The sequence below is a fragment of the Xenopus tropicalis genome, chromosome 8 (genome assembly GCF_000004195.4).
Source record: "Xenopus tropicalis strain Nigerian chromosome 8, UCB_Xtro_10.0, whole genome shotgun sequence".
Lineage (NCBI taxonomy): Eukaryota > Metazoa > Chordata > Amphibia > Anura > Pipidae > Xenopus > Xenopus tropicalis.
The window spans coordinates 124,269,776-124,297,773 of record NC_030684.2 but is presented as its reverse complement, the minus strand read 5'-3'; the positions used below and the strand labels follow the sequence as shown (position 1 = coordinate 124,297,773).

Here is a 27,998-nt window from a genome sequence, read left to right as displayed (position 1 = left end):
CTGGGCAAGGGATATGAATATTGATATCTTATGTTTGCAGGAGACACACTTCAAGGCAGCATACCATCCCTTCTCGCAAACTTCCTTTTTTTCAGAAGCATATTACGCAAATGCTCCTGTAAAAAAAGAACGGAGTAGCGGTTCTGATTAGAAATAACTCACCAATCACAGTAACCAACACAACCTCAGACCCTCACGGTAGGTTTATTGTTCTTAATTTCAAGGTGGCCTCAAAAAATTATACCTTGCTCAATTTATATGCCCCAAACACCCAACAAACCAAGTTCATTGCTAAAACGCTTCGGCAAATTTCTTCTGCAATTAATGATACCACACACTTAATTATAACAGGGGACTTTAATATGGTCCCTGATCCTTATATAGATAAATCTCCGGTCTTGCAAGGGCCATCTATGAGAACAGCATATAATCTATCCAGAAGATTCCAACAACTTCTTAAAATACATGGGTTATACGATGCTTGGAGGGCATGGCATCCAAGCGAAAAGGATTTTACATATTTCTCTCCTCCTCACCTTTCCCACTCCCGTATAGATCTGTTGCTTCTTGACAAGGTGCTCTTACAAACTACAAAAAAGGTTTATATTGGGGTAGCCACTTGGTCAGATCATGCTCCGGTCGGCATACTACTTAAACTAAATTCTACTCCTCCGCCATTCTCCTCCTGGAAAATGAATAATTCCATACTTTCCAACAAAGCAAATAGAGAGTTACTAACCAATCTTACTAGTGAATACTTAAAGAACAATTCATTGCTAGAATATAACCCAGAAGTGATTTGGTGTGCCTATAAGGCCTACATGAGAGGCCACATAATTGCATTAACATCAACCATTAAAAAGAAAAGGACAAAAACACTACTGGAATTAAACCTACAATTAACTACAGAAACTACAAATCTAAAGTTAAAATCGACTGAAGCATGCTCCCAAAAAGTGGCTTCCTTAAAGAAACAGATCAATGATATTAACCTTGAGAAGGTTGCTTTTCAACTTACAATGTTAAGACAAAAATATTACTCGTTAGACAATAAATGTGGGAGGTTGCTGTCTCTTAAGCTAAGGGAAGCTAAAGCTAAGACAAGAATTTCAAGCATAAAAACAGCTGATGGTAAAACTATCACTAATCCTATCCACATAGCAGAAGAATTTGCAAATTTTTACTCAAAACTATACAATTTACAAAGGGACGCTTCTACCCCACAACCTTCAGCCTCAGCCATAGAACAATTCCTTTCAACCCTCTCCTTACCAGTGATAACAGAAGGAAACTTAGCCACACTTAATAACCCCATTACTGCAGATGAAATCACCCAGGCTATCCGGATGATTAAGCTTGACAAATCTCCCGGCCCTGATGGTTTCACAAACAACTTTTATAAAATTATGGCCCAACCTATTCTCCCAATGCTCACCCCCTTATTTAATGAACTGAAAAACCCAATGACACACAGAGAAGAATTATTTCAGGCTACTATTATAACTCTCCCCAAAGCAGGGAAAGACCCTACTTCTTTAGCTAACTACCGTCCAATATCCCTGCTTAATACTGATATAAAACTTTATGCTAAAATCCTGGCAACTAGACTGAATCCCATACTTCATCAGCTAATAGATAATGATCAAGTTGGATTTATACCAAAAAGACAAGCACCCGATAACACAAGGAAACTAATTAACATAGCCCTCCATGCTAATAAAAACAAAACCCCATGCCTGCTCCTTTCCTTAGATGCTGAAAAGGCCTTCGACAGGATAGCATGGCCCTTTCTATCAGCAGTACTGAATAAATATGGGTTTAAGGGGCCCTTCCTAGATAGTGTCATGGTGTTATATAGTAAACCTACAGCCAGGATTTGTGCTAGTGGATATAATTCCCCTTTTTTCCATCTCACAAACGGGACTAGGCAAGGATGCCCGCTCTCGCCCTTAATCTTTGCACTGCTCATGGAGCCTCTGGCGGAAGCCATTAGAACCAACCCGGCCATTAAGGGTTACACAATAGGGTCCCATGCCTATAAGATTTCATTATTTGCAGATGACGTAATTCTCTCTCTCACTAGCCCAGCTGAATCGTTGCCATCTTTATTTACTACACTATCCCAATTCTCCTTAGTCTCATATTATAAGGTTAACACTTCAAAAACTGAAGCGCTCCCTATATGGATTGATAACCATACATTAACACAGCTAAAAGCTTCTTACTTACTTGATTGGCAGCAAACCTCTATAAAATATTTGGGTATTAAACTGTGCATATCTGTGAAAAACCTATTTAAAGAAAACTTCACCCACCTATTACTCAAATTTCACAAATCTACGCAAGAATGGATGTATAAAGACATCTCCTGGCTAGGAAGGATTGCAGCAATTAAATCCAATTTGCTCCCAAAAATTCTGTACTTATTCCGTACTATCCCTATACAGGTACCCAACCAGTACTTTCATTCCCTACAAAAGTTGATCTCTAAATTTATATGGAAGGACTGTAAACCACGACTCTCAGCAAAGATATTGTGCAAACATAAAACCGACGGAGGTCTTGGCCTGCCCCACTTTAAGAAATATTACCAGGCCTGTCATCTGAACTTCCTACAAAAAACATATATACCTGATAATCAACCTCAATGGGTCCAGCAAGAATCTGATATGGCCCTCTCCCACGCCGCTCAATTTTCCCACTTGATTTGGATACATCCGAGAACACGACCCCAGCAAAGTAATCTTTTTCTCACCACTCAAGCTTCTCTTAAGATATGGGACAATTACCAATTTACAGATCATATCTTGGAAGGCCTACACCCACTCCACCCATTAGTGGGATTCCAGAAGTTAATACCAAATCTGAACTTAACATCCTGGATAAGTTCTGGACTTACAACAGTAGCAGACCTCTATCAAGGACATACATTACTAACCTTCTCCCAATTACAGGCGAAATACAAGCTTTCTAAAAATACATTTTTTAACTATCTACAATTACGCAACTATCTGAAAACACACCGCCTTGACAGACCTAAGAACCTTTCAAAGCAACAACTAACCCTTACTAATGTGATGAAACGGCCATCGAGGATATCCCACTTCTATTCCGCTCTCCTACCAATAGATGCACAAAATACCATCTCTTACCTGAATAATTGGGAACAAGACATAAATGCACCTATTGATCCAATTGACTGGAATAACGCTTTTTTACTTATCACAACCACAACTAACTCAGTTCGGTTGCTGGAAACAAGTGTCAAACTTATGTACAGATGGTATATGGTCCCTTTAAAGTTGTCCAGAATTTTCCCTTCCTCAGCTTCTAACTTGTGCTGGAGAAACTGCGGACAAATTGGTTCTTTTCTTCACATATGGTGGGACTGTACAAAAATTTCTCTCTACTGGAAATCCATATTTGATATGCTACAAAATCTTTTCCACACTCCGTTACCTTGTACACCAAGACTGGCACTGTTAAACTTGGACTTGGATAATACAGAGTGGAATAAAAAAACCCTAATTACACATATCTTGGCATCAGCCAGATTGGTTTTAGCACGGTCGTGGAAATCTACCCTACCACCGTCACCTACAGAATTAACTGATTTGATAAACGAAACCAACAGTTTGGAATTCTACTATGCCAGAAACAATAATCTTTTACACAAATATCACTCTAAGTGGTCGATCTGGAATAACAGCCCCTACTCAAATGGTACACACTCTGCGCAACCTCCCTCTGCTCAGGATCTGGAGCCTGCATAACATAATTTAAGGCATCTACTTGTTTGATTTATTACTGTATGTTTTGAGACCGGTACTGATCTATCTTCCCCTCTTTACAGATTTCTTTACTTCACTATACCCTATTCTTTTCATTACTTACTATCACTTTATAGTAATTATTACTTTTGTGTTTATTAAAAATTACAACACTCTTGCGGTTCCAACAGGGCGAGCTCAAAATTGCCACTTACTGTGCTGCTCTTAGCAGTATCTAGGTCTCTTTTTGCTTTTCTCTCTCATGTTCTCTGGCATCCCATTTGTTTTTCTTTTGCATCGGTATGTTAACAATATCAGTTAAGTGGTATTATTGCAATGTAACTGCCTTATTTTTACTTGCCTGATTTTAAGACACAAAACAATGTATAGCTGGAACTTCAAGAACAATAAAAATGTTATTGATAAAAAAAAAAAAAAAAGTGTATGCATGTTATTTCCAGTTAAGCTTTGATATAATAATAGTTAGCTTTTCCTCTTTGGCCTCCATTTTGGCCAACACATCTTTACATTTTTGACAGGTCCTAAGTATAGCCAATTGTTTGCACTCTTCCAGGCCATATCTCCAGCATTGAGGTGTGGTTGTTTAAGGGAATTATAAATCATCCATTGTATTTGTAGCGTGAGCAGCAAGAAAAAACCTCCTATCCCATCTGACTAATCAATGAGATCATCAGCAATAAAAGAGATAATCATCTATGAGTTATAGTTGGATCTGTTGATATGCCGATTCCATAAGGGCCTAACAAAGACATTGGGCCCGATTCACTAAAGTGCGATTTAACGTGCGTTAAAAATTTTATCGCATCTTAATTTTCGTGACTTTTCGCACGATTCACTATAAGCATACTTGCGCTATTTTACGCGTGATATTGCATGCGTTATTTAACTTGCGAAGACTATTTCAATGCGGTATTTGCCGGTACATGCGCTAAATAACGCGAATAGTCGCCGCATATGAATAGTAGCTTAGAAATAGTGTATAAAAATTGTCGCCGCATATAAATAGTGTATATAAATATTAGCCACATATAAATAGTAGCATATAAATAGTAGATGCTTATAAATAGTAGCCACTAGTGATGAGCAAATGTGTTCTGGTTTCTTTAGTGAAAAATTAGCAAATCTTTCGAAAGATCCACGAAACGGCAAAAATGTTGTGCGGGCAAAAAATTCTTGCCCTTGACTATTATTTTTTGATGCTTGTATAAATTTTTGGACGTGCGGTGAATTTTTGAGTGGCAAAATTTTTTTATGCGTTTTGCCATTGGCAGATTGTTTTGCGAAACGCATGAAAAAATCCGCTGCGGAAAAATTCAACGCACGTCCAAAAATTTGCTGCGAATCCATGCCTGGCGAAACATTTCATCACTTGTAGCCGAATATAAATAGTCGCGCAAATGAACGCACGCCATGTTAGCCATACACGCCAATACTTGCGGAAAATTACTGTATTAAAAATGAACATTTCGCTGCAAACTGGCGGCTGCGTCACTCTAGGGGAAACACAGACTTGAATAAATAACACTGTAAGTCCATATTTTATTGGCAAAAGCTCATTTACTGTACTTTTCTATAATTATCGCCTGCCTGAAGTAGGTGTTAATTTTCGCATAGCCTAATGCGATATTTAGTGCGCATAAGTTATAGCGAATCATGCGATCGTATTCTTTTCAACGCGGAAATTAACGCATGCTGTAAAACTAGCGCGAAAAATACCGCATGCGAAAATGTCGACTTATTGCACATGATAATACTATGGTGAATCGCGCGCTAATTATCGCGATTTATTTTACGCAAAAAAGCGTGTGATAATTTTTAGCGCACTTTAGTGAATCAGGCCCAGTGTCTAAAATTAAACTAGAAGGTGAAAGAATCCTATTGACGATACATCTGAAGAGTAGGTAGCTATTAGAAGACAATAACCAAATAGATACTAAATACATGTATTTCCCTTCTGTTCTACTTACCTGCAGAATTTGAGATTTCCCCCTCAGAACATGAAACACAGTCGAAGCAGCACGGTGGCCTCCCATTCTGATGAGCTTTTCGCTGGCCAGATGAACACATTTCAGAGCACTGTGATGTCTTAAACATTAAATAAAAAGGGCTTGATTCACTAAAGTGCGATAAAACGATCGCTATTTATTTTAATCGCGCCTTATTTTTCGCGTCTTAACGCACGATTCACTACAAGGATACTTGCGTTAATTTAGATGCGATGCTGTTTGTGTTATTTAAGTTGTGAAGACTATTTTCCGGTGGTATTTGACGCACTGTGCGCTAATTAAAGTGCGCACACAAATTGTCACCGCGTGCAAAAAATGCACGCCATAATAGCCATCCACGGCATTACGTTCATAAAACTACTTTTCTGAAAATGCCCATTTCCCTGCAAACTGGCGGCTGCATCACTCTGGGGCCAACACAGACTTGAATAAATCCCACTGCAAAGTCCATATTGTGTTGCCAAAAGCTCAAACTGTACTTTTCTATAATTACCGCCTGCCCCAAGTAGGGGTTAATTTTCACACAGACTAATGCGATATTTAGAGCGTTTAACGCTTCATATGTGCTTGTGAATCATGCGTTAGTATTCTTTCCATTCGCTAATTAATGCAATGCATTAAAATTAAGGCTTTCGGTTGTGCGCTATTTAACACACACGATATGCGACTTAACGCATGCCATAATACTTTAGCAAATAGCGTGATTTTTTGTGTCAATTTTAACGCAAAAAAGAATGTGATAACTTATCGACCTTTAGTGAATCAATCCTAATGTGTTATGGTCATTTTATCTTTAAAAATAGAGATGATCAGAAATGAATGGAGTACGTAGAGTTGTTTATAGTAATATGTATATATATATATGTGTTATTAATGATGAGTAAAAAGTTGGCATGGGACTGCTGAAGGTGGAAACAAATAATATCCCCAATGTATAGCCATACCATACATAATGTGAATAATGGTAGTATACAAGCAGAACAGTAAAAGGAGGATGGATAAGGGGCCACGTTGCATTTAGGAGAAAGTCATTTCTTACACTTAAGGAAAATGAAAGATGGTGTCCTTTATTACCCACAGGAAATCTTGTCTCCGCAGGCAATAAAGTGCTCTATTACCTGCCCTATGCATTAATTTAAATAATCATGTTAATCATGTTAAACACTTTCTATCTGGCAATCCTGGGTAAGTGCATTTTCTGAAAATTACCAAGGTTCCACATATGCAAAGTCTTTTACATGGGATCATTCAAAATGAGTGATTTATTTTGATTTCATAAAAATTCAAGATAAAGTGGGCACCTTAAAAGTACAGATACAGAATTCTGCTACATGCATACAGTGCTTGTCGGGGATATTACAATGTTTTTTCCAGAGTTTGATGCAGTAGATGATTCTGCTGATTTACTTAGATTTGGTTGCTTAGAAAGACTATAGTCAGTCATTGTGTAAGATTTATGGGGGAGTGAATAGAATGGATAATCTCACCTAGCGTAGTCAGTACCATGTCTTAAGTCAGAGGTCCCCAACCTTTCTTACTTGTGAGCCACAGTCAAATGTAAAAAAACTTGGAGAGCAACACAAGCACCATAAAAGTTCATGGAGGAGCCAAATAAGGGCTGCGATTGGCTATTAGGGGCCTCTATGCACACTATCAGCTTACAGGGGCTTTATTTGGTAGGAAATCTTGTTTTTATTCAACCAAAACTTGCCCCCAAGTCAGGAATTCAAAAATAACTCCCTGGTTTGGGGGCACTGAGAGCAACATCCAAGGGGTTGGGGAACAACATGTTGCCCCAGAGCCACTGGTTGGGGATCACTGCCTTAAGTTGTTTAGAAAGTTTACAAATCTTTTCCTGTTCAGATAAGTTCTACCTTGCATAAAGGCAGGTCATTCATCAAGGGTATTGTCATATACCTATTAAACTTTACCTCCGTCTGTTATGTTCCCTGGTAGCTACAAATAATATCATAATTAAGTTTTTTAAACATATAGGAAAAAAATTACTCAGTATGACTTCATGTTCCAGGACTATTCTGTTCTATGATCAGAGCTGAATTACATTTGTATTTCTACATTGAAGTTCTTACCCTTTCAAAATAAGGGGCCCAGGTAATTGCAGTCTCATTAATAATCAGCCGATCACTATTTGGTAGGAATTTTCCAACATGGATCTTATTAATTGTTCCATTTTCATTAATAATCCAGTTCAATATGTCAAACTTTCCAGGAATATTTCCTTCCTTGGAGAAGAACAATTCCTCTCCGGATGGTGTTTTCAGGTGAAGGTTGTTTAGGTAATAGTTTAGCTAGTAAATAAAAATCTTAAAATTAAAAATTGATTTCAGTTTAATTTATTATGTTGGGTTGAAAACCTCAACATATTGTTCTTCCACTTCAGCTTCTTTTTCTTCTTATTCTTAGCGCCCCTCATATTCTAAACGCTACTCCTCCTACAGTTTTAGGGGTACAATACCCAGACTCCCCACACTTCTTCGCCCTATAGCGGAGCAGGTTGCTTGTGCTTTTCTAAGCGATTCGGCCCCCCCATCTTTTTGTGGCACCGCTCCGAACCCCCCAATTTTCCCATTGACTTTGACAGGGAAGATTTTCAAACTGCTGCCACACTTACAGCTTTGAAGCTACACCCCCCAAACTTGAATAACATAATCATGGGATCACCCCAAATGAAACAATTACTTTGTTGATTGACCCCAAAGTGGGAGGGGCCAACAACAGCCAATCAAATTTTATCCGTTGACTTTAATGGGAAAATTGAAACTGCTGCCAGTATTACAGCTTTGAGGCTACACTCCCCAAACTTGAATCACGTAGTCATGGGCTCAGCCTGAATGAAAATATTATGATTGTTGGATGCCCAAAAGTGGGCGGAGATGTAAACAGCCAATCATATTTTACCTATTGACTTGGCGGAAATTCAGCCTGCTGCCATTCTCACAGTAATAACATCGGGGTCCCCAAACTTTGCAGAGTTAGGCACCAGGTAACTGCGGGTCAAGGTTAGAAAAAGTAGGCGGAGCCACCAGCAGCCAATCAAGTTTTACCTATTGACTTTCAATGGGGAAATTCAACCTGCTGCCATTCTCACAGTATTAACCTCAGGGTCCCCAAACTTTTCACAGTTGGTCACTGGGTGACTACACATTCATGTTTCTTTTAAAATAGCAAAGTGGGAGGGACCAAGAACAGCCAATCAAATTTCACCCATTGACTTCAGTGGGGAAATTGAAACTGCTGCCAATCTTACAGCTTTGAGGCTACACTCCCCAAACTTGAATCACATAGTCATGGGCTCAGCCTGAATGAAAATATGATGATTGTTGGATGCCCAAAAATGGGCGGAGCTGTGAACAGCCAATCAACCTGCTGCCATTCTCCCAGTAATAACACCAGGGTTTCCAAACTTTGCAGAGTTAGGCACAAGATAAGTGTGATTCAAGGTAAGAAAAAGTGGGCAGAGCCACCAACAGCCAATCAGGGTTTACCTATTGACTTTTAATGGGTAAATCCAACCTGCTGCCATTCTCACAGTATTAACCCCAGGGTCCCCAAACTTTTCACAGTTGGTCACTAGGGGACTGCAGTTTTAGTTTTTGGAAAAGTGAACCACCAACAACCAATCAGATTTCACCTATTGATTTTTATTGGTTTGATGCCAGGGTCCCCAAACTTGTCACTGGGTGACTATGTTACAAGTTTAGAAAAGTGGGTGGGACCAACAACAGCCAATCAGATTTCACCTATAGACTTCATATGTTTAAATTTAAACTGATGCCATTCATTAAATATTAATACTAAGGTCCCCAAACTATGCAGAGCTAGTCACCTGGTAAGTGTGCTTCAGAGTTAGAGAAAGTGGGTGGCGCCACCAACAGTCAATCTGATTTTAACTATTGATTTTCAATGGGGAAAATCAACCTGCTGCCATTCTTACAGTATTAACACCAGGGTCCTAGGGGACTGCATTTTTAGGTTTTAAAAAGTGGGTGGAGCCACCAACAGCCAATGAGACTTACTTGACCTATTGATTTTTTTTGTTTAAATTTAAAATTCTGCCTTCCTCACACTATTTGTCAGGGTTCCCAAATGTTAGACAATCAGTCACTGGCTGAATACATATTCAGGGTTAGAACAACTGGGCGGAGCCAATCCATTTCCACCCATTAAATTTCATTGGTTTATATTTAGGGTTGTTAAACTTTCCAGAGGTAGTCACTGGATATTTTCCATTCAAAGTTAGAAAAAAGTGGGTGGAGCCACCAACAGCCAATCGCATTTCGCATATTTACTTACAATGGTGAAGTGTAAAATGCTGTCAGTTCCACAATTTTTATGCAAAGTGTTTTTTGCAAAGTTGGTCACTAGGGGACTGCACTTCAAAAATAGGAAAAGTGGGTTGGGCCACTAACAGCCAATCAGATTTCATCCTTTGGTTAAACCTATTGGTTTAAATTTAAATTGCTGCCATTCTCACACTATATATGCCAGGGTGTCCACTGTTTGTCCCTGGGTGACTTCAACCAATCACAATTTACCTATTGGCTTTTATTGGTTTAAATTTAAACTGCTGCCATTCTTTAACTATTAATTCTTGGGTCCCTTAACATATCAGCCACCAACTGCCAATCAGATGTCACTCTTTGACTTTCAGTGGGGAAATTTAAATTGCTGCCATTCAGACACTATTAAAATCAGAGTCCCCAAACTTTGCACAGTGGTTTTTACTATATAACTGTGGTCCAGGTTTAGCTAAAAGTGGGTGGAGTCAACAAAAGATCAGATTTCAACCCAAGTTTGTTCTCAAACTTCCCTTTCTAGTTTGTTTTACCATTTCTTTTGACATGTTTGTCTCTATAGTCACAACATGGCTGGTTTATAGCCAGTGGTAACAATAACTACTTCTTTAACCAACTCAATAACTAAAATTGAAATGCAAATGTTATTGACTTTACAATATTAGATGGTGTCCTCATCTTTACTTGCATCAAATAAAGACTAGAAGTCTGGAAGTCTTGAAGATATAATTTATATCCTATACAGCTATCTAAGATGCAATGTGAAAACATTCATACAAACCTTAAATCTTATTTTGCTCATCTCTTTAGAGGACCATAATTCTCCAGGTAACTGCATATTATCTAAGGCATGGGCTAGAGCATACACTGCCATGTATATTGTGTGTTTAATACGGTGGGTAATGGTCTCTTCTTGCAATAAATATTCTTTTATTCTGTTTTTCTTCAAACATGTAACATTTTTAACATCATCAAGGACAACTTCTGAACATTCTGCAATTAAGTCGAAGGCCATTTGTAGAAATATATTTTCCGACAAATCTGTCCAAAGTTTGTACGAAAGAAAGTCATTCAGTCCAGGAATGTCTCCTCTTGGAAGTGCAATTAATAATGATCCATTCATTAAATAATAAAATTCTGTGAAGTCATTTTCTATAACAATATCCAGGGCTACTGAGCATATAAAAACCCTTTCTGATATCAGTTCGGAAGTCCTGTATGATAGCAAGTTTGTCAAAGAGCTTATTCTAAAGTATAAAATAATGACTCTGACAGAGGAATGTTTAATGACCTTAATAGCATCAACAGCACTTCCATCTGAAAAAGGGGGTGAATTTGCTATGCTTTTTAAAAAATCCACACAGATTCCATTTTTCTCCATTTCCTTTCTCAGCTCCTCACTGGCTTGGTAGTTGCTCTTATCATCTGATGCAATAATTCCCACCCAAGTCCAGCCAAAGTGTTTGAGTAATTTGATGATAACTCTAAACTGGGAATACTCATTGGGAACTGTACGATAAACAGATGGAAAATTAATACGATCATTAAACACAGGATCCAGAGCTCCGTAACTTATCTGAAAGAAATAGATTTTGCTTAGGCTATATCTTAATATTACAGTAAATCTGCTAGTTTTAAAGTCTATACATAAATATATTATAAGATGGCACATTATTAATTGAGATAAACTTGACATTTAATTGAAGCAAAATGACTATATGATATTAACCTACTGCCAAACCCATTTGAATTAATGAGGTACCGATTTACATATGTAATCATATAAAGTGCTCCAAACTGGTTGTGAATGCCAAATGACTGACATAAAATGTAAAGAAATTTGTGGGGTATGTATTTTTTATGCACGTATATGACTTTCTACACACAGCCTTTTTTTCAACACAGACCATAGCCCTTCATTAATTTTATGATTCCCCTATAATAATCTGAAGGAGGGATGTGCTATAGGGGAGTTGAAATTAGTCATATAACCAGATAAAAAGTTATAGCAATCTAAAATGTTTTTATTGCTAATAGACTGTGCAGTGAGATGACATATAACCATGCCAGCAAAAGTACTTTTCTGCACTACAGTTTGAAAAGGTCATACCAATTGTCTGTACCTGAGGGTATCCATACAGCTGAGTGATTTCTGCAATGGTGTAAGTTATAGACGATAACAAGTGGCCAACAAATGCCACCAATTTCTGATTCTGTTGACAATTATAGTTGAGTGGATTCTCATCATCAGATAATAAGCTAAAAGTGCTCATTAATGCAATTTTTTCACTGGTACATGCATCATAGATACAGTATCCTAGAGTGATGTTGGGTAAAAGCTCTGTGCTGTTGTTGATCTCCTCTATAGCATACATAAAGGCCAGGAGGTGGGTCAGATGCTGAAATGATTGTCTGTTGGATAAATTTAGTAATTAAAAATTACATTATTAATGTGAACAGGCTGGTTCCACTTTAATGTTAATGTTATATTTATGGAAGTGACAGTTGGTAATAAAAGTAGTACGAAACAGGCCAGACAAAACAGTAGAATGGAACTACAATATGCAAAAAGAAAAAAATCGGTTGTGCTATTTTTTGAAATAGAGAGGTTGAAAGACAGAATTGGGCAGCATAAATCAGACATTGCCAGTAAACATAACACTCCTGTAGCTAAGCAATATGTGGAGATGGGACACAATGCTGCACAACTAAGATTTCAAGTGAACAGGTCAATAGACCTAAAAGAGGGGGCGATCGAGACCTTATTTTGTTGCAATGTGAGGCACGTTGGACTTACCTGTTAGACACAGTCTCCCCCGCAAGTTTTAATGAGAGAATAGAACTTCATTGGTTTCTATAGGTTTTATTGTGGGTCCTGCAGGCTGGTGAGTTTCCATTTGATTTTCATGTGTATTCTCAGCATATGTTAGGCGCTATGTGGACGCAGTAACAATTGTATATGATGTATGTATTGTTTGGTTTATCTTTATTTGTTTTTTCACCTTACAAATCTGCCTCGTGTATAACATTGTAATACTTGTGCACTATATAACACTTAGATGTTGCCTTGGTAACCAGGTTGTGGCTCTCTCTGCCATCCTTATCACATGACCTATGACTGATATCACCAACAGCCTGAGATCTCGCGAGATTTCATATGTTCGTGGACATGCACCTTGCAGTTTAAATTCTGTTCACCTGGGGAGGGTGTTAGGGAATGCTACATTGAAAAAGGGAACGAGAGGTTCCCGAAACGTCTGTATCCTTCTCACTGATTGCACCAATAAACCTGCATGGAGGCAGCTTTTTGCACCTACTGAATCGTGACTGACTTCCTTTTTTGTATTTTGCATTTAATGGAACTACAATATGCTTTTAAGTAGTGATGTGTGAAATTTCAGCAAAATGTACTGGATGCAACGGGAAGACAAACTTTCATTTTCATCATCTAGGGGCACATTTACTAATCCACGAACGTCCGAAAAGTGTCCAAATGCGTTTTTTTTGTAATGATCGGTATTTTGCGTCTTTTTTGAGCGCTCAATACGAAAGTCGCGACAATTCGCGAAAGTCGTACTGGCTATGAAAAAGTTGTGACAATTCACGAAATTTGTAATGGTAATGAAAAAGTCAGGACAATTCACGAAAGTCATAATGGCTATGAAAAAGTCGTGACAAATCGCGAAAGTCGTAATGGCTACGAAAAAGTCGCAAAATGTTCGTTTTCCAATCCGAATTTTTCCCATTTGGATTCGGATTTGTGGATTAGTAAATCAGCCCCCTAATGTCCCAAAATAAAGTACATAAAACATAAACAGTTTTGATTAACAAACTTGAACAATCAAAACAGCCATAGTCTGTATCAAACACTAGTCCTTAGCATTAAATATGGCAAACCAGAAGCTTTAATCTGCTATTCTATGTTTTTTTCTGACGGTGCAAAAAATGTAAGGGGCAGCAAGGCAGAAAGGTTTAAGGTGGGAAACCGCAGTAGTAGTGGGGGGGAAAGGTAGTAGTGAAGGGATTCTGGCGGGAAGTACTCAACTATGCTGATTCAGCCTTAGCACTCCCTAATATTTTGTCACCTACAGTAGTCTGTGCCTACTAGGCATAATAGACACTCTATAACTGAGCCCCCCAACCAAACTATGCTACCAGCAACTCCTATATTATGCCAAAAAGGTGCTACTACTACATTGGAAAGCTACAGGACCACCCTCATTGAACTTCTGGAAAAAGCTAATAAACAATACCCTACCAAAACAGAAACTGGTATACCAAACTCGTGGATGCCCGGACAAATTTGAGGCCATATGGGGATCATGGCTTACAGCAAATGCACTACCTTAACAGACTCTGAACAGCCAGCATAGGGCTATTGCGATGTTAAGAAAATAATATAAATGTAGTCCCCTTACCTGCTTTCCCCCCCAGCTCACTTTCCTTCCCCCTTCCCTTTCCCCTCTTCTTCTTCTCTCTTTACTTCCTTCGACCCTCTTGTCTTGTTGATCTATGAAGGGACTGTTCCGTTGTTTAAAATGAAAAAAGCAAAATAAAATCTTTAAAAAAAAATAAAATAACAGGCCAAAAAAAATGTACTTGCTTGTACAAGTATAGGGTCCCTTATCCAGAAACCCATTATCCAAAGACTTCAGATTATGAGAAAGCCATATCCCATAGAGTTCATTGTAAGACATTTTTTTAAATAAAGATTTCCTTTTTCTCTGTACTAATAAAACAGTACCTTGTACATAAAGGTATAAACTATGTAAATACTATGCATGTGTAACATCATAAACTGGATGCAATTGTCTGAAGTATCTGTGAAATGAACTAGTATTGTAGCATCTAAGTAGTACCACCAAAGAGATTGTATAAAATCTAGAATATACATTTGTTTTAAGAACTACTGAATATTTGAGAGCTCAGTTTGTCTGTGTAAAGCAGTGTGGTTAACCCTTTCTCCATCAATACGGTGAGAGCCCACCTGAGAGAGAAAGAGTCCTGTGTAATGAGTGCTCTATCAGGAGAAGCAGGGAGTTGCAATCAATCTAGAGATAATACAGAGATGTAGTAAGCCTACCTTCTAAACAGTGTTACATGCATATTACAATTAATTAAATAAGTAATAGTTTATCCCCATAGGGTCTTATAAAATGCACAACATTTACTTTAATATGTATAAAGCTATAGAAGCTCTCTTCCTACCTTTCAAACTGATCTTTTATACTAACAGAGGCTCTTCACCATTTCCAGAAATTCCTGTTCTTGGTTTGTTGTTATTCTGTTATATTCTGGACTCAGTATTATAAAAGAGGTTCACAGCAGCTGGTAGTGGAACAATCTTTACTTAGAACAAAATGTGGCTGAACTGCCAACAAGTTGGGATGAAGGAAAGGATAGACAGGCAATACTAGGGGAAACAATTATCAGCAGAACCAATGACACATATCAGTTTTTACACGTAACAGCGCCATCTAGTGAGCATTCATTAACAGTTAATACACAACAATTCTCCCTATACACTATGGGTTTTTTTTTAGCAATGCTTGAATTTTAATTACTTTAACCATTTTAATCTTTTTGTGCTGAACGCACAAAATTTGAATGTGTAATATGTATTATGTGCAAAAAACCCCAAAAACTTTTAATATAAAACATTGGCTTCTAAAAGCTTGCGAGTTTCTTTGGAAGTAATAGGAGATATCCTAGGCAAAAATCAAGGTATATTTTCAAGTTTTTTTTCAAATTTGTGAACTCTCATGATATATATTCTATATTGCAAAAGGCAGGCAAATGAAGACTGTGCAAATGCCACCTCCAGCCTGCAGATGGCAGCCTTAGACAACCTGGAAACAGTAAGGCTGATACCATGTGACTTTGCAAGGGGAGATGGGAAAGAGGAAGTCAAGACAATAAGGCAAGGAGAGAGCAGGCACAGATCTGGCAGCAGGGAGAGAGAGACCCCCTGGGATGCATGGTTGGCAAAGGGCGGGAAAGGCTGCACCAACTGCAGGTTCCCCTTAGTGTGCCAGTAAGTGTCAGTCAGGGACAGATTTTACTCTCCTTGCACTTTAAGGTCCCTAGGCAGGGCCGGAACTAGGGGTAGGCCGAAGAGGCAGCTGCCTAGGGCGCAACGATTGAGGGGCGCCAGGCAGGAGCCTCTCCTGCCTACCACTAGTGATACTTTGTCATTGCCTCCGCTGCTTGTCATTAGCAGCGGAGGCAATGACCGATCTAATCGCCCCACCCCCCCTGCACCGCCTCCTGTGCTTTGGCGCGCAAGCGCCGTTCGGGGGCGGGGAGGTGGGCGGAGTTGGCTGACCGGGTTGCCTAGGGAGCCCAGTCAGCTTGGCCCGCCCCTGTCCCTAGGTTCCAGTTCCAATAGGCCCTCACTGTAACTAGTGCAGATTTAGGGCCCCAGTTAAGGAATTAGGTAATTGTTTTATAAGAACCAGAAATGTAATTAGTCAGGTCCCTTCTCTGATCAGAGTAGGTTAGAGCCCCAGGTTCCAGTAGCCGTTAGAGTCAGTCACCCCTGCTTAGTTAGTGGCCCAGTTCTACCCAAGAGGAGAACCAGGACTAAATACTGGACACTGTAATCCCTGGGAACACTGGATAGGTTTCCATCAATGGATTATAAATCTAATGTCATGGATCTCAGGGATGTCACACATTGGATTACAGATAAGTACACACCAATATAAAGTGTACACAACAAGCCGGCCTGAACTCTCAGTTATATGTGGTGCACCACAGGGGTTAAATTATATTACTGTATTGATTTGTTCTTACTGATATTATTTGTTCTCTTATGGTTTTCATTTACCTGTTCCAGTAAAGTAGAGAGCGCTGCATTCACTCGCACAATAAATTCAGCAATTGTGTTATTTCTACTTTGTATAAGGCTGTTAACCCTTTCACTGCCAGCCATTTTGGACAAAGCGGAACTTCTACTGCCAAACAGTTTTTGAACATGTTTCACTGTGTTACTTTAGGGGCCTTTCTGCAGGAGGACTTTTAGTTTACCCAGGAAAACAATATATCATTTTTTTTCAGGACAACCTAAGCTTTCAAAATATGGTGTGGAATTTTAATTTTGTAACAAGATATAGGCTTCTAAAAAATGAAAAAGAAATAATATATATTTTCCATAATATAAACACATACATCAGAAACAAAAATTATTTTATGCATGAAAATACAACTGATTTGGAAAGTCCCATGTCTCCTGAACGTGCCAATACCAAATATATATAGTTTTATGGAGATTTTTCACTTGTATAGGTCAAAAACTCCCAGCAGTACACTACCAAATTCCCAAAGCACTGCTCCAGAAAGCTGCATACTTTAGATTTCAAGGCTAAAAATGCCACTAAAAGTTTTATCCCAGAAAATTATACATTTTTAGAAAGAACAGATTCTGAGAAATCCAGAATAGGTAGAACTGTCTGTCTACTCCAAACAACCAAGTTGCAATGCTTTCCTAAAGTTATCGGTTTTAATCATAATTTGTGAAATTTCTTAAAAATCGCTTCAAAGCTTCCAGTCTATAGTATCTTATCTCCTACAGGTCATAAAGTAACCAGATAAAACACCCTAAATATAAACCCCAGGGGTCCACTGAACAGTTTGATGCCCAATATGTATAGGTTTACCTAAGTATGTGGCATGTAGGGGCCCCAATGTGAACATACCCCCATATGATCTATCATTTCTGTCATTCCAGCTTCTGCAAAATCAACACATTTACATCATGTTGTGTGGGATAGCAAGCCACAAAGCTTTCCTAAAGTTGGCAATTTTGATAATATTTCCAAAAATCCTCTCAAAGCTTCCAGTTAGTAGCATCTTATCTCCATGTATCATTAGTTGCCAAGATAAAATGCCCTGAATTTGAAGACCAGGGGTCCAGTGAACAGTTTAATGCCCAATATATATAGGTTTAGCTAAGTATGTGGCATGTAGAGGCCCCAATGTGAACATACCCCATATGTACTGTCATTTCTGTCATTTCAGCTTATGTAAAATCAACAAACTTACATCATTTTGTGTGGGATGATGCTACAAAAAAGTACACTCACCCCAGAAAGCAATATATTTTTGGAAAGAATACATTTCTCCTAATCTAAAATGGGCACCCATGTCTTTCTACTACAAAGTACCAAGCCACAAAGCTTTCCTAAAGTTGGCAATTTTGATAATATTTCCAAAAATCCTCTCAAAGCTTCCAGTTTGCAGCATCTTATCTCCCATGTATCATTAGGTACCCTTGGCGTACCAAGACCCCTTAACAGTACGGAGATGCTAGAAAACCATATATTTTCTTAAAATACAAATTCTGACAAAACACAAATAGGTAAATACAACTTTCTACTGCAAACTACCAAACTACAAAGCTATGCTAAACAGAACAGAACTTGCTTTTTACCTCATTATGTACCCCCACAATTTGTAACATATCAACATAAAACACTATGTGGGGTACAGGGGCACCCAAATAAAAATAGTGCAAATGAATTTTCACAAATGACGTTCCGGCTTGTGTAGTTTTTGCACCCGGTATGTGTATTATGTGCCATAAGACCCCCTAACAGTACAGAGACCCTACAAAACCCATATATTTTCTGAAAATACACATTCTGACAAAACAAAAATGGGCAATAACATCTTTTTACTTCAAACTACCAAACTACAAAGCTATGCTAAACACGGCTTTTATAACATTTTAAAAAAATCGTCACAAAGTACCCCACATTTTGTAATGTACCAACATAAAACACTCTAAATATGAATGCCAGGGGTCTACTGAACAGTTTGATGCCCAATATGCATAGATTTACCAAACTATGTGGTAACAAAGAACAATGTAACAAAGAACAATGTGAAATGCAATAAAATTGCTAAAATCTTTTTTTTTCCTAGGGATATCTGCATTCAGAATCACAGTTTCAGTATTCTGGCTTGGGCAAATTAGTTTTATAGACAAAGTGAAGCGAACAACAACTATGCATAACTGAAAATGCAATAAAATGGCTAAAAATGCTACAGAATCACAGAAAATGTAATAAAAACACCAAAATAATACACAAAAGGTATTGAGCAGTGCAATTAGTGAATATGCTATCTGCAATGGCAATAAAACATTGTTTTCAGGCAAAAAAACCCCAATATGATTAAAAAAAAAATTCACAAAGTTGCATGTGTGTAAGTGTGCGTGTACAGTAAGCAAAATGTGTTTTATGTGTGTGTGTGTGTGTGCAAGTAAGTGCGAGTGCTGTAAGGGCTATGAATGTGTGAAATCCCCCCAACCCCCCCAAAATGTATATGTGTGTGTGTAAGTGTAAGTATAAGTGTGTATTAGTGTAATAAGTGTGTCATTGTGTGTTTGTGAGTGTATGTGGCACTAACCTGGGGTCAAGAAGCTGGTGATCGCAGGAGGGACACAGGAGATCACAGGGACAGCAGCTGCAGTGAAGGATCCGGTGAGTGAGCGGTGCAGGAAGGGAGCGGGGAGCGGAGCATGTCTGGCTTTTCCCATGAAGCCCCTGGGTGATCTCGCCCCAGGGGCCACTAATTCCCCACCTCTGCTCATTCGCTAGTTGGTTCTTTACCTTGCGCTCCTTGCACTTACCAGGCTACCCAGAAGGTAACAGATACTTTGGCATAATATTAATAAGCAAGCAATCAATTTTGTTTTCAATGAAAGTTTATTCTAATTAGAACTCTGGAATTCAAAAACTCGAAAATTTGTAAATAAGCCCATATGTCTTTGAGAGATCGTATTCACTCATTTGGCTTTAAAATCATCTGCATGGTGATAATATTCAAATATATTTTTCAACCCCTTATTAACAACTGAAACCGAGACTCAAGTCTCTCACTGGCTTCTAGCGCTCTCCAACTGAATGAATCAATGCCACCAAAAACTAAACCTAACAAATAACTGAACTAATCATCTTTCCACCCTTTTATTATCTCTTATTAACTTCTACTCCCTTTTTATTATCTCTAGTGATGTCATGCACATTAACCCTGTCAACTCACAACTTTGGGGAAAAGTTTGACTCCTCTGACCATATTAACACCATGGTGTTTTTTATACAATTTTGCCAAAATCTATAGCTAAGCAGCAGCTAAGACACTCATGTGTGCTCTCATCCCATCCCATCTAGATGACTGTAACCTGCAACTAACTGGCCTTCCTAACTGCCATCTCTCCCTACTGCAGCCTCTATTAAATTGGGCTGATAGAATTCCCCTCCTGTCATCCAAGGGAAAACAGACCCCTTCCCTGCTGAGGTCCTTATCATGGCTTTCCATAAAACAAATAATAACATATAAATGTCTTCTAATAACATTCAAAGTTGTTCATGCCTCTGCACCTCACTACATCTCTTCTCTTGTGTCTCTGTACGTTCCTGGGCGACTCCTCACTCCTCTCAAAGCAACTGCTTGGTTGCCCTTCCACTCTACTGCTGTTTTCCACATTTCCAAACCTTTCTGCCATGCTGTTGCTTACATTTGGAATGTCATCCCAGAATTCCTCTGGACAGAATCCTCCCTCAATCTCTTCACAAATAAACTCAAAGACTAGAGCACTCGCATAACATCTGATTGAGTTCTGGCTAGTGATGAAAAAAAAAATGATTGAGATGAAAAAGTGATAAGATGAAAAAATTTGCCAAAAAATCCGCGAAACACGCTTGTCGTGTGAATTCCTTTTCACTTGCGTATTTTTTTTCTCACCTGCACCTTTTTTGACACAACCGTACATATTTTGTGCTGCAGTCTGTCTGCATCCATTGTATTGCTCTGTGCCATTACATTACATTATAATACAACAAATAAACAAACAGGAGAGTACAGTTGCCCACAGAATTAGTCCTGAATGTGTCATTTTGGAGGCAGCAATTCTTGTAGATGTGATATCTCAATGTATACAATTTTTCCTATACATTTCAGTGAACTAGCATCTAGTGGGCAAAAGACAATTACAATTACTTAAATAAGTTTGTGCATAGAAAACCCATAGTGGTTACTATATGAAAATTCAGATATGAAAGTCTTGTAACTTTCGGATTGCAAAAAAAACATATTTTCGTACGACCTTGACGCAAATTTTCGAGCAATCTATGCACATCAGAAATTATCGTGGTTACTATGAACTATGAACACAGACCCCACTGTTAAAACCTATCAGTTTAAAATCCATTTAATCTCATGTTACCAACCCAGCGATATAATCAATGCAAATTCCACCGTCATAATATAATCAATACATATCAAATACAATCTTCTTAGAGCTGAACAAAACACACACGTACTGCACATCCCCTTATACCATGTAGAAATGTTGATTTATCAGCACCTTAAAGAATATTGTTTAAGCAATTACACAATACTTTTCTTTTCCAAGTTAAAGTATATTTCTTTCTAAAACAGAATCCAATTCAACCAACATTCAGCCAAAGAGGATAGATAATTCATTTAGAGTTACAGTTGCGGTATCACAAAAATGGGCAAAGTTGTTGAGTACATTGATGCCATGTATCAAAGGTACAGGTATGGGACCTGTTATTCAGAATGCTTGGAACATGGGGTTTTCCAAATAAGGGGTCTTTCTATAATTTGGATCTCTGTACCTTAAGCCTACTGAAAAATCATTTAAATAAAAAAAATTCAAAATCATTCAAATTAACCAAATAGTATTATTTTGACTCCAATGGATTAATTGTATCTTAGTTGGGATCAAGTACAGGTACTGTTTTATTATTACAGAGAAAAGGGAATCATTTAACCATTAAATAAACCCAATAGGGCTGTTCTGCCCCCAATAAGGGGTAATTATATCTTAGTTGGGATCAAGTACAGGTACTGTTTTATTATTACAGAGAAAAGGGAATCATTTAACCATTAAATAAACCCAATAGGGCTGTTCTGCCCCCAATAAGGGGTAATTATATCTTAGTTGGGATCAAGTACAGGTACTGTTTTATTATTACAGAGAAAAGGGAATCATTTAACCATTAAATAAACCCAATAGGACTGTTCTGCCCCCCAATAAGGGGTAATTATATCTTAGTTGGAATCAAGTACAGGTACTGTTTTATTATTACAGAGAAAAGGGAATCATTTAACCATTAAATAAACCCAATAGGGCTGTTCTGCCCCAATAAGGGGTAATTATATCTTAGTTGGGATCAAGTACAGGTACTGTTTTATTATTACAGAGAAAAGGGAATCATTTAACCATTAAATAAACCCAATAGGGCTGTTCTGCCCCAATAAGGGGTAATTATATCTTAGTTGGGATCAATTACAGGTACTGTTTTATTATTACAGAGAAAAGGGAATCATTTAACCATGAAATAAACCCAATAGAGCTGTTCTGCCCCCAATAAGGGGTAATTATATCTTAGTTGGGATCAAGTACAGGTACTGTTTTAGTATTACAGAGAAAATGGAAATCCTTTTTTAAAAATAGAATGAATTTCTTATAATGGAGTCTATGGGAGATGACCTTTCTGTAATTTGGGCTAATGGGCTTGTAGATACATATACCTGTAGTTGCACCTAAAAGCTTTTCTTTAAACTGACAGTAATTCCAAGATTCCCTCTTGGGACTGTATCAGTAGGCACAGCAGATTTGGCCAATTCATCAAAAATGAGCAGGCGCTCAAAAATTCAAATGTACCAGGCAAAATAAAGCAAAAAGCATATTTTATGAAGTTTACATGACTTTAAAAGCATTTGCTAATGCTACTGATGCCTTTATTTGGCATAACGTTATGTATGTGCATAAGCTTTGTTATGTTTTATAAAGTTATATGCTGTTGAATGTTGAAGCCTTGGGAAATAGTGGGAGGAGACTAGGAAGCGTTTCTCTGTGTGTAAGAAATAAAGATGGTGAACTGTTAACAACCTGCCTGCATTACTGTCCAACATCACTGATATAACACATAACTAACAGTCTGGGGATTGGCACCCAAACTTAATGTTGCTATTAGTAAGTCTAGCTCAGGCAGGGCACCTATTTAGCTACTTACCGTATATACTCGAGTATAAACCGAAAAATGTGCTGAAAAGTCACCCTCGGCTTATACGGATTATATATATTTGAAGTCTGGCATCTGAAGTCTGGCATCTGGAATAGCAGCGCAGCGAAAAGTTTACATCACTTCCTTTAGCGCCGCTTACTGATCAGCAGTGTCCGTCTTTACTTGCCCTTTAACTTTTCAGCAGTTAATTGCTCTGCAGGCCCCAACGTGGGTTTGCTGCTACTTCCTGCTTTCAATATTCATTCATTTTGATAGTTGACTGTATTTTGTATTTTTGTTTTGTATTTTTTAGTTTGTATTTCAGTGTGTGAAACATATTAATTCTGCACTTCAGTCTGTGTGCAGTTTGTGAGTTCAGCTAACCTAGGACCCTGTGTCATGTGGCATTCAGGGCCACTGGCAGCCACTAAAATCTCACCAATTTGGCACATGATGCAAATGGATAAACTTGCCACAGATCAACTTTCTTATGTAATGTGTCATATACCAATTTTCTAAATTCCTTTGTGAGTTCATTAACTAGGACTTGCCTTATACTTGAGTATATGGATTTAAAGATGTAAGTGTTTGGCATCCGTTGCATGCGCATCCCTAGGCTTATACTCGAGTCAATACGTTTTTCCAGTTTTCTTAGGTAAAATTAGAAACCTCGGCTTATACTCGAGTATATACGGTATGCCTTTCTGAGCAGAATGACCATTGTTTTGTCTATTGACCTATTGATTTACCTGTTATAAAAGGCTGAAATATACCATAACCTGTACATTCCACATACCAGAGCAAAGCAATTGCAGAGGCGCATAGTTAGAGTTCTCCAGTGCATTTCAAGTTCTCCAGTGCTAAAAAATTCGGGAAACTGCTAAAAAATGTGTGCAACTTTTTTTGTTTCGGCAAATTTTTGCAGCAGTTTCATGAAAAAATTGCCATTGCAAAAATGTGTAATTTTGCAGCAAACTCATGTCTGCTGAAAAAATGTGCTCATCCCAAGTTCCAAATACCTTGTGTTCTTTCACAAAGTTAAACGTCCAAAAACATTTTTTAAATAAGACGCTGCGATGCAAAGTATATAATAACTTTTATTGTGTTAAACTCACAAAAAAACCTGACTCTGTATATCACCTAAGGTTATAATCTGGCATTATATAGAAAGCTCCAAAATACCATTTCATGGCCTTTCGCATTCTATTAAAAAAATGTCTGCTGTACTAAAAAAGTCCTAAGAATTGTGAACAACAGACCTGGAAATAAGATAAATTCACCTTAAAGGAGAAGGAAAGCCTAAGTCACTTGGGGGTGCCAAGTGACTTGAATCGCTTACCTTATACCCAGGGCTGGTGCCCCTGTTAGGAAAGAACAGCACCAGCCTGGGGTAACAGCGATCGCTTCCTTCTGCCCTGCGTGCGCAGTAGAGTGAAAAGCCGAACTTTGACAGAGAAGTCGGCTTTTTCACTCTACTGTGCATGACCCTGTGCCCTGTAAGAAAAGTAAGAAATGTGTCCTTTTATCAACAGTGACTGTGTTACTTACCCTATACAAATATCAGGACAAGGAGCTTTTTGGAAATGCTCCAATTCATAACTGCCCTGAAGAAAGATTTGCAGAATGCCTCCTATTATAATGTCTCCATCAACAGCATACACCCTTGATTTAGAACAGTCAAGCCATGCATTTGGTTGGTCAAGTTCTGATGGGTTATATTGTCCTGTGCTACAAGAAAAGAAAAGAAGAACCAGAATAAACATTAGAGCTATGAGTTTCCAACAAGGTTTGGCCAACTTTGGCAAACACAGTTCCTTTCTGCATAGATACAAGTGTCCATGAATGCATATTGAATCATGTAAAGGTAAAGGCCAGGGATTCATAAGAAGAACACAAGCAGATGCTGCCGTGCAATGTTATAGAAAGTGGCTAAAGCATATACTGTACAGGGAGCCTGCTTTTATCCCTTCAGATTCTTCACTATTTTTCTTTTTAATTACACCTTATTTTTTTTTCTATTTGGAAATCAGCACACTGAAGATATGGCTGGTGTCCTGTGAGTATCTATTAAAAAAAACATATTGTCAGTAACCAGCCTATACCAATCCTTAGCAAAAATAGCCAGTCTGTAACTGTTTTTAGAGAGCATTGCATGAAACATTGGAATTAATAAGTTTTGTGCCTTGCACTTGTGTATCACAGCATCACAGAATTCCAACATTATTGCATTCGCAAGAAGACACTGTACCCAACACAATAGCCCGATGTGTGAAAATAAACACAATATGCTGAAAGTTATACAGTTCATGTTATTTCAGTTGTTGAGCACGAGGATGATGCTTGTGCCCAGTTCCTTAGACAAAAGTGAGCTGTGCCTATTGATGTACGGCACTGAGGGAATCCTAAAGCTGCCACCTGGTCCAAAAGTGGCAGTAGCTCCAGGGTTCCCCTTTGCCAGGGATAGGTACAACTGCTCTCCATTCAGAATGGGAGGAAGGAAGGGACGAGCAGCGCAGAGTGCAACTATATGGGAGAGAAAAGGGCTCCCTTTCATACAAGTACCTTTAAAAAAGTGGCTGCGGGAAATTTGTTTGAATGCAACTGCAGTATTGCACATAAATAGATATAACCACATGGTGACTCTACCTAAGCTGATCAGAAAACCCTGCACTACACTGATGAGCCCCCAATAAGGGCGAAACCGGTCTGTAGTTGGGAATCTGATCAGCTATTGTCCTGGCTTCAGCTTCAAACCCAGTGGGTGAGCTGTAGCCTATAGGATAAACCATGCAGTCCATAACTCTGCCCCACCCTACATCTCTGAACTCATCTCTAGGTACCATTCAACCCGCTTCTTACGCTCCTCTACTGACCTGCTCCTCAACCCATCTCTCATTCCCTCCTCACACGCTCGCATTCAAGCCTTTGCAAGGGCTGCCCCCCTTCTCTGGAATTCACTCCCACAAACTGTCAGACTTTCTCCCAATCTCTCTGCCTTCAAGAGATCTCTAAAAACACATTTATTCAGAGAGGCTTACCCTAATCTAGTTTAGCAATACCCTGTGCCACACCTCTCACAACTCTGGTCATGCCCATTCCCACACCTTGTGTCTCAACCCTTTCTCCTTGTAGATTGTAAGCTCTTTTGGGCAGGGCCCTCTTCACCTCTTGCATCGGTTATTGATTGCTTTATATGTTACTCTGTATGTCCAATGTATGTAGCCCACTTATTGTACAGCGCTGCAGAATATGTTGGCGCTTTATAAATAAATGTTAATGTTAATGTTAAAATGGGATTTTTTTTTAAGAGTCTGGAATTCATTCCCAGAATTCCTTTTGTTTTCTTATATAACTGATCATAGGCAGCCAAACTTATTTATTTTTTGAGTATCTCGTTAGACCAGGGACCAAAGAAATACTATATATATATATATATATATATATTTTTTTTTTTTTTTTTGTTTCTTTGTTTTTTAACTCATTGAATAAATTAGTATTTTATAAAGTTTTCTATGGGAATGGACAAAAGGTTAAAAATCCAATTAAACATCTAATTGCCAAAAGTCTTGCTTTCCCCACAAAGCTGCTGTTAGTTTCTGCTTTACTGACAGGGTTCTAGTGTGAAATCTTTATAATGATAGGATAAATACTTACACTACCATCTATCCATATTCATTTTTAAAGGACCAGCAGCATCAAAAAAATGAAATACAGGTATAGGATCCCTTATCCGGAAACCCGTTATCCAGAAAGCTCCGAATTACGGAATGCCCATCTCCCATAGATTCCATTTTAATCAAATCATTCAGAATTTTAAAACGGATTTCCCTTTTCTCTGTAAAAATAAAACAGTACCTGTAATTGATCCCAACTAAGATATAAATCTTCCTTATTGGATGCAAAACAATGCTATTGGGTTTAATTAATGTTTTATTGATTTTTTAGTAGACTTAAGGTATGGAGTTCCAAATTACAGAAAAACCCCTTATCTGGAATATCCTTGGTCCCGAGCATTCTGAATAATGGGTCCTATACCTGTACTTCCTTTTACATAAAGGGCCCTATTTATTATGCTGTGTAAAATGAAATTCACCGAAAAAACGGTGTAAAAAGCTTTGTAAAATAAATGGAGAAGTTTGCCATCTGAACAACATTATTTTACAGAAGTTCTGGTGGAAGAAAGTACGCAGAAAAAAAATTCTCAGATTTTTTTCACATTTTTTTCCTATAGGGGAATTCATTCCTGCCTCCATAATGGCAATCAGAACAGTCTTTGGATTGTTGCCTGCTACTGCTACAAAGCAGCTATACAGGGCCAGAACTAGGGATAAGTAGTTGAGGCACCTTTGTTTGAGGGTGGTGCAAGTCCAGAAAATAAGTATATTGTGGTATGTAGACACTACTTGAGCTAAGCTTCAGACCATATTGTTGTCTCTTATCACCCTCTCTCTGTCACTTGGTCTGTGTCTGTCACTTACTGACAGACAGTGTTAACGGTGTAATTAATCCTTGGAGTTCCCTTGGGTGCCAAAGCTTTTTGACCTGACTTAGTAGACACATGTGAATTACTGTATAAATATAACTTCTAATATCCCTAATATGCCTCAGCCCTTCTACATAATTGTACTTGGTACTAGTGTGTCCACCCCAACTCCAGTTCTTAATTACACACAAGTGTGCCTATTGCACACTCTCGACTCACAGAGTCCCTCTGTCTTAGCAATGTCACTCTTTAGCACAGGACCAGTGCCATCATGACATGGGTATAAATTAGAAAGACCCGGCTGTGTAGCCAGATATTCAGATATATTCTTCTCCAGCATAAACAATCTATACTTGTCCAAC

The 27,998-nt window shown here is 38.3% G+C and overlaps 1 protein-coding gene across 1 annotated transcript in view; it reads right to left on the bottom strand.

Annotated features, from left to right (window-relative positions):
• The window catches only part of LOC116406828 (vomeronasal type-2 receptor 26-like), a 29,497-nt gene extending 4,123 nt beyond the window's left edge, over window positions 1-25,374 (bottom strand). The window contains exons 1-7 of the mRNA XM_031891773.1: window positions 25,256-25,374; window positions 24,702-24,881; window positions 20,613-20,741; window positions 12,237-12,525; window positions 10,895-11,689; window positions 7,888-8,106; window positions 5,759-5,876 (exon numbers count right to left, since the gene is read on the bottom strand). Coding sequence (XP_031747633.1) covers window positions 5,759-5,876; window positions 7,888-8,106; window positions 10,895-11,689; window positions 12,237-12,525; window positions 20,613-20,741; window positions 24,702-24,881; window positions 25,256-25,374 — 1,849 coding nt within the window. The remainder of the gene's footprint in view (window positions 1-5,758; window positions 5,877-7,887; window positions 8,107-10,894; window positions 11,690-12,236; window positions 12,526-20,612; window positions 20,742-24,701; window positions 24,882-25,255) is intronic.
• Window positions 25,375-27,998: the final 2,624 nt, after the last annotated feature.